Genomic DNA, 7,829 nt, shown 5'->3' on the forward strand with positions numbered 1-7,829 from the left:
TTGCACACTTTTTATTTTGTGAAAAGTCATTTTTTCTAATTACGGTTAGGAAAAGATATATTACTTTATTTATCTTTCTCCTAGTTGTACATAAAACAGTTAAGTTATCTAGTATAATTGATTATTTTAAGTAGTAAGTATTTTATCATGTGTTACTAAGTTCGATAATTAAAATAATATCTTTAATTATCCATGCCTTCTCATCTATTTCTCGTTAAAATCTGTATGCAAATTCTATGAATCATACTAATGCCAACAATAAATCTGATTAGACAAGCTAAGACAAAAATTTTTTTGACGAAAACGAAGCTTCCTTTATGAGGAAGCAAAAATGATGAGATTGTGTGTCAATATTAAGCTTCAGTGACAAGTGCACACAAATATTGACGTTTTACTTCTCCTGCCTCTTCATTAGGTATATTTCTAGCATAAGCCTCCTCAATCTCCATTTCCATACCTTCCTGTATAAAGTCTTCTACATCATTTTCATCAATGCCATCCAAACATATATTATGCAATACTGTGCAAGCAATTATAACATGGGGAATCATTTCATCTACGTTCATATCAAGAAACTTTAATCTACGAAATCTACCTTTTAGTAGTGCAAATGCACGTTCAATCACTGACCGTTTTGATGAAAGAACGGTGTTAAATTTTATCTGGGCCTGAAAAGAAGATATCACAAAATGTACAAATTTAAATCAATTCTACAAGAAAAAAATATAAGAATAAGTAACGAAATATCTTACAGCTGTAAGTTGACCACGGTCAATATATGGGGAAATACACCATGTTAAGACAGGGTATGCCTTATCACCAATAATAAATTCATCATTGGGAAAGAAGGATTGTTTATCTATTTGAATTTCTCTCCATAAATCTGAATTTCTGAAGACTCTTAAATCTCCAACTGAACCTGCAAATCCTGCAAAACAGTCAGTGAATTTCATACGGGCATCACAGACTGCTTGCAAAATTATGGCATACGTTTTCTTATAGGTTCTATAGTATTGGGAGTCAATCTGGAATAAAAGAAAGAAATGCATATGATACTTTTTTTTCTCTTCTCCTATTTCCAAGTACTTACTACAATATCACATATTTTTACAATTGACATCAATAACATAGTTACATACCTTAGGAGCTTTTATAAGAATATGTGTACCATCAATGGCACCAATAATGCCTCGTAGTAATGAATTTTGGTTGAAATCGGCTTTCACTCTATCAAGGTCTTGGCCTCTTGGCCATAAAATGATTTGGCCTGATATATCATTCAAACATTCAACAACTCTCATAAAACTTTTGTTTAACGAACTTTTGGCAAGGTCGAACCTTTCACCAACAGAACTTAAATGAAAGATTCATATTAACTACATTATTACACATTTTTTGCTTATACAAGAGCAAATGTTTATTAGAAACTTACCGATATGAATCAGGTGTTGCCAATAACCACAACGACCCCAATAATTGCTTTCTCAGTGGAATTACAGCTTTTCCTTCAGACAAAGAGAGAATAGGACTAAGCCTTGCTTCTAAATTTTCATACGTTGCTGGGGTCATGCGAAAATGCCTTCTAAACTGCTGTGTGTTAAATCTTGGCACAGTTACTTCAACGTAATTTTTTATCCTTGGAGGCTTCCGTCGACCTCCACGTAATTGAAATCTTCTTCTCATATCTCCTTCATCCAAATCAGAATCACTGGTTTCACTATCTGTATCGAAAATTACATGGCAACGGAGAAAATCATTACTGAGAGTAATCGCAGTAAGTGCAACAGCTCGCCTACGTTCATCCATGTTTAACAGTAGCAGGTAACGGCTACAACAAATAGTAACACAAGTATCTCAGATTCAGAATAAATTACATAATATATAAAATAACAATAAACGATAATACATAAATATCTTACCAAGATATGTCTTGATCCGTGTAACTAGTAGAGAATTAAATACTAGTACGTATAACAGGACAAATCAATTCAAAGGATGGAGGATTCTTATTTCGACATAAATTAGATGATGTCCATTGCGCATGAATGTCATCTGTATATTTTATAAGTATCAAAAAATATTGAAATACTGTATTGAAAATATTAAATATCTGTAGCGTACTAACCTCAAATATAAATTGTCATATTGTCGATTGTCGATGCATTTTGGAACGCACCTTTTACTACAGGAAGAAGTCCTTTGATGCGTCATCCCACCCGTTCCACCCGGCTCAAGGACCCGTGTGGTTTTTCCACCCTCTCGGGTAGATAGAGTGACAATGTGAACGTCCCACCTAACGTCCGGCAGGAGCACCCTAAAAGGAATCTGAACGCTTTTTGGGTGACTGGGTGCACCCGGGTGGGGAATCTGAACGCAGCCTTGGAGGGTCAAGTGTACCCTAAGCTGAAACGATTTGTTCCGTCGTTGCTGACGACACCTGGACCCATATATGTAATACTCCTATATTGCTAGTCAAGCTGAAACGCTGACGCAAACATCACGGTGCAGACATATATCAACCTCTCACTTCCACAGTTCGTGTACTACGACCCAAATGCGCATGCGCGCGTTTCATGAATGAGAGTTGTACTTATTGCACTGCACTGATGCAGCAGTGTAGCGATAAAGAACAGGCCCATTATAATTTTCTAACCTCTCAGTCTCACACGAAACAGTCGCACCCACGAGTGAAAGAAAATAAATAAAAATGCGATCTTGTTACCTATGTGGAAGATTTGCATCAAAGACCGAAAAGATTTCTTTACACAAGTAAATTAATTGACAAATAATAAAAAATAATCAAGTATACGATCGCTTACAAATTAATAAAAATTAAATTTTTAGATTTCCGAAAAATCCAGAAATATGTAAAAAATGGGTTGAAATTTGCGGATTGCAGGAGACAGATGATGTATCCCATTTGTTTCTTTGCTCACTTCATTTTAAAGTACCTCGAAATTTAATTGTACAAGAAAAATGGAAACTACCTCTTGGTATTATACCCAACTTAGATATTACTGATGTCTCAACAACAAATGTAACAACTTTACCAGAAATATCTTTAAATCATCCACCAATATTATTATCAAATGTGCTAAAAGATAGTACTAATATACCAAAATCAATTGAAACATCTTTAAATATATCTGATGATATAAATTGTGATCGTGATGCTCCGTCAACATCAAAGGTTTCTTATTCAAGTAAGTTAAATGTAAATTATATAAAAACAAATAAAAATACACATTCTTATTGCAAAATAATACGAATGTTTTTGTAATAATGCTTTTGTAATAATAAATATTTTATAGATTCTGAAGAGGACTGCTATTCTCCTCCGAAAAAACGCTTTTTTGCAGAACCTAGATATATATCAGAAATCAATAGCTTTGATGTTAGTACACCGAGAAAAGCGAGGAGAGTAATTAAATATATTAAAACAGAGGACGAAAAGAAACGCAAACAAATAAAATCTTTACAAGACCAAAATAGACGGCTTGTAATGCGAATTGCTAAATTACAGGATTTAATGTCTCATTTAAAAGAATCAAGTTTAATTTCTGATGATGCTGGAGATCATTTAATGGTAGAGTATATGTTAAAATAGTAATAATACATATTTTTTGTAGAGGAAAAATGGAGGTACATTTGAACAATCCTTAAATTTTGACATTACATATTCTATATACCATAATTAATAAGTTTACTAAAATATACCAAAATCGATGCCATTAGTGTCTATTAATATCAATAATGTCCTATTAGGTGACTAATTCCTGAATTAACACATTTTTCATGGCATGCTACAATATCAAAATTTAAAGGATGTTTAAATGTACTCAATGTTCAAATGTGCTCTTCTCTTCCCTATATATTTATACATGCCCAACATGATCTTCAAAATATTGAACTTATTACAGTATATTTTATATATTAATGGAAATTTAGATATACAATTTAGATATATGAATTTAGATATACAATTAATTATATATAATTTATATACAATCAACATTTTACACAAATCATATTATATACACAATTATATTTATATACTTTTTATTATATAATTATAACAAATTAAGTAAATCAATGTATTAATTATACAATTTATATACAATAATACATAATACAAAATTAAACAAATTGTATTATGTATTGATTAAATTTAATTTAAAAAAATGAAATAAGATATATGCAATGCTGAGTCAAATATATGCTTATTTTTATTTTTTATTCCTTTTAGAATATATTACCAGAAACTGTAAAGGCAATAGTAACAAGAAAATTGAAAAAAGGTGGTAGTTATTCTCCTGAAATACGTAGTTTTGCATTAACGTTGCACTTCTATTCACCCAAAGCATATAATTATGTACGAAAAACGTGGAATAACTTATTACCAAATCCTTCGACGATACGGAATTGGTATCGTGTAGTCAATGGATCTCCAGGTTTCACGGATGAAGCATTAAATGCCATTGCATTGCATAATAATAATAATTCTAAACCTCTTATTATTAATTTAGTTATAGATGAAATGGCAATAAGAGAAGAGATGATTTTTGATAAAGAAAAATTTCATGGTGGTATTGATTTTGGTACGTTAGAAAATGAAGAAAATAATGCAAATAAATCTGCTTTTACAGCTAAAAATGCTTTAGTGTTTATGGCAGTATCTCTAAATGATAGTTGGAAAGTCCCAATTGGATATTTTTTAATAAGATCCTTAAATGGCACAGAACGCTCGAATCTGTTAACGCTTGCATTCGAACAATTACATAAAATAAATTGTAAGGTATTTTCTATTACTTTTGATGGTGCTCCAAGTAACATCAGCATGTGTACTGCTTTGGGTGCAAATTTTACATATGGAAGTGATTTTAAACCATATTTTACAAATCCTGTTACATCAGAAAAATGTTATGTGTTTTTCGACTTTTGTCATATGATCAAATTAGTGAGAAATGCTATAGGAGACAAAAAGATTTTACAAACATCAAATGGTGAAAAAATTGAATGGAGTCATATAGTTAATCTTCACGAATTGCAAGAAAAAGAAGGTTTAAAAGCTGCTAACAAACTCAGTAGCAAACATATAAATTTTCAAAATAATAAAATGAATGTTAAATTAGCAATACAAACTTTAAGTGAAAGTGTATATAAATCATTCATGTTTTTGTTAATGTTACCAGATCCTGCAATAAAACGTCAATTTGCTAATTGCAAAGCAACTGCAGAATTCTGTTTGAACTTCAATAACATGGGTGATATATTAAATTGCAAAAACAAATTTTCCCGGCATAATTTTAACAAACCATTAACTTCTGAAAATTATACACAATTACAAATACATGCTAAGAATTTTGAAAACTATATTAATACATTACAGGATGAAACAGGTACTCCCATATTAAAAACTAACAGAAAAACTGGATTTCTTGGACTAATTATATGTTTAAGAAATATTTTTCCTTTATTTGATTGTTTAAAATCTTTAGGAATGACGTATTTATTAACATATAAATTGTCTCAAGATTTTCTTGAGACGTTTTTTAGTGCTATACGAAGTCGTGGTGGTTTTAATAATAATCCGAATGCTTTGCAACTGAAAAGTGCATACAAACGTCTATTAATCAGGCATGAATTAAAAGAGTTTGATAACGGCAATTGTCTTTCTGATAGTTTAGAAATTTTACATGTATCATCAAATTCAAAAATGTTTAAGTGTCCCATAGCAAATGAAGAAATAGATAATACTGATGAGGAAACACTCATTTTTGAGCATGATTATATAAACACATTTTGGCAGCTCACACCATATATAGATAATATAGTACAATATATAGCAGGATATATTTGTAATAAATTATATAAAATTATAACTTGTGATTTTTGTAAAAATCAATTATTGGGTGATAAAATGCCTTTGTTATCAGAACTAAAAAATAGAGGGCCATATTTAAAACCATCTGATGATGTATACAGGATTTGTAAAATGTCAGAAACAACTATCCGGCAATATACAAATGAATTGCGAAAAAATAAAATTAAACAATTTTTAACAATTACTATATATCGTAGATTATTATCTCCATTTTCTAGTGATGTTATGCAAAATCATATATTATCTCAAGATGTACTTGACAATCATAGAACACAATTGTGTAAACATATAATATCATTATACATAAACGTAAGACTGTTTCACGAAGCCAAAAATATGTCTATCAAAAATAATTTTATTCGTCAAAAATATACAAAACTTATTTTATTTAGTCATCAATAGTTTTTATGTATTATGTTTACAAATGTTTATAATTTTAGTATTATGTAAAAGTATATAGTTTTAGTATTATTATGTTATTACTAGTTTTAGTATTATATACAGATACGTACATATATTATATAAAAATTTTCTTTTTGTTTTGTTTTTATGTCACTTTTATATTTTTTATTTTTGTTTTATAGCAAATTATTTTATATAATTTACATTTTTGTTTTATAGCATAAGAGAGACAATAAAAATAAATATTATAACTGTATTATATTGTTTCTTCTTTTAACAGATAATATTTAAATCTTATTATTAAATACAGCTTTTTAAGTCTGCGGTGGATTTGCTACTACAAATGCTTCGAAGCATTTTTCTTCTTTTTTCTTTCAGTAAAGACAGACCCCGTGTTCCTTTTTTACTGGCAATGCTGAAAATATATAGTTTGCGTCACGTAACTATAGATTTTCAGTACTGGCAGTGAATAAAGGAACACAGCCAGAAAGAGAAGAAAGATTTGTAGCGTCAAGTCAACCCCACCAAACCGGTTACGCCAGCGCATGCGTATAACGTTCGTAGTACATGATCACCTATATATATTGTATGTCTATCTCACTTTCTCGGCGTCGCTACCGCCTATTGTGAGGATACGCCACTAGCAATATAGGAGTATTACATATATGCCTGGACCCCTATTCTGTAACTTGTAACGACAGTGTCGGTATCGTTACGTTGTCGTTGCGCAGGTATACTATATGGAAAAAAAGCTGCGCAACGACGACATAACGATACCGACACTGTCGTTAGAGTTACAGAATAGGGGTCCTGGGAGCATCACCAAGTCATGGGCCAGGTAAATCGTTATTCTATCTCCTTTCGATTTCACGTTGATTCATCGAATAGATTACATCAATTCAATACGATTTTTTCAGGTTGATACCACGCGCTCAAGCAATAGTACAAACGTTGCAGTCGCAGGGAGTCGTGTCCAAATACAAACTGCTAGAAATCTGGGGTTTGGATGAAAAATGTGAGATTTTAATTTATAAAATAATATTTAGATATTATCATCGAGTAGACTTCTATACAATACTAGACCGCTGACAGGCATCTCAGCCGTGATGCTTGCCGCCATGTTGATTTTAGTCAAGATATGCTATACTACAAGTACCTCTATGAAGTTGGCCGGACAACTTCAACGTATCGAACTTTCATTAATTGGAATCTCAAATACCTCCGGGAGAAATTCCCAACCTCACCCATAAACATATTTCCCCTCATCAGGAACCCCACTCCCAAGTTATGTCGTTTGCTGCTCGCCTTCTTTAATTCCTGCGAACTTTATATTTAAAGTTTCCGCCTTACTCCCCCCTCAATAAACAGTTGTGGCTTACGCCATCTGCTGAGCCGACATACAATCCGAATGGAATAATGGCCGTTTACATCCGTGATGGAGCATATAGTATAGCGCCATAAAATAGAAGAAGAAGAATTAATTGGAGTCGATTGGTGGTCGTTTGGTGGTCTTTGGTAGTCTAGTCCGATCGTTTGGTGGTTA

The 7,829-nt window shown here is 31.6% G+C and overlaps 3 protein-coding genes across 5 annotated transcripts; 2 read left to right on the forward strand and 1 right to left on the reverse strand.

Annotated features, from left to right (window-relative positions):
• Positions 1–6: 6 nt before the first annotated feature.
• LOC112468931 (protein ALP1-like) lies at positions 7–2,218 on the reverse strand. 2 transcript variants are annotated; one of them, XM_025038352.1, is made up of 7 exons: positions 2,126–2,218; positions 1,920–2,052; positions 1,433–1,828; positions 1,140–1,353; positions 753–1,025; positions 554–668; positions 7–514 (listed from the first exon to the last, which is right to left on the reverse strand). In XM_025038352.1, the coding sequence occupies exons 3-7, from the start codon at positions 1,804–1,806 to the stop codon at positions 354–356; spliced, it is 1,137 nt and encodes a 378-aa protein (XP_024894120.1). In that variant the 5' UTR covers positions 1,807–1,828; positions 1,920–2,052; positions 2,126–2,218; the 3' UTR covers positions 7–353. The 2 variants fall into 2 exon arrangements, with proteins under 2 accessions (XP_024894120.1, XP_024894119.1); XM_025038351.1 differs by having other exon boundaries at positions 7–668.
• LOC112468930 lies at positions 2,046–7,817 on the forward strand. Its single transcript, XM_025038350.1, has 4 exons — positions 2,046–2,054; positions 2,272–2,436; positions 7,096–7,124; positions 7,204–7,817. The coding sequence occupies exons 1-4, from the start codon at positions 2,046–2,048 to the stop codon at positions 7,373–7,375; spliced, it is 375 nt and encodes a 124-aa protein (XP_024894118.1). The 3' UTR covers positions 7,376–7,817.
• Positions 2,569–6,682, forward strand: LOC112468932. 2 transcript variants are annotated; one of them, XM_025038354.1, is made up of 4 exons: positions 2,569–2,769; positions 2,845–3,203; positions 3,312–3,586; positions 6,665–6,682. In XM_025038354.1, the coding sequence occupies exons 1-4, from the start codon at positions 2,708–2,710 to the stop codon at positions 6,665–6,667; spliced, it is 699 nt and encodes a 232-aa protein (XP_024894122.1). In that variant the 5' UTR covers positions 2,569–2,707; the 3' UTR covers positions 6,668–6,682. The 2 variants fall into 2 exon arrangements, with proteins under 2 accessions (XP_024894122.1, XP_024894121.1); XM_025038353.1 differs by lacking the exon at positions 6,665–6,682 and having other exon boundaries at positions 2,572–2,769; positions 3,312–3,937.
• Positions 7,818–7,829: the final 12 nt, after the last annotated feature.

Source organism: Temnothorax curvispinosus, unplaced genomic scaffold (genome assembly GCF_003070985.1).
Source record: "Temnothorax curvispinosus isolate PA1 unplaced genomic scaffold, ASM307098v1 QBEX01002254.1, whole genome shotgun sequence".
Lineage (NCBI taxonomy): Eukaryota > Metazoa > Arthropoda > Insecta > Hymenoptera > Formicidae > Temnothorax > Temnothorax curvispinosus.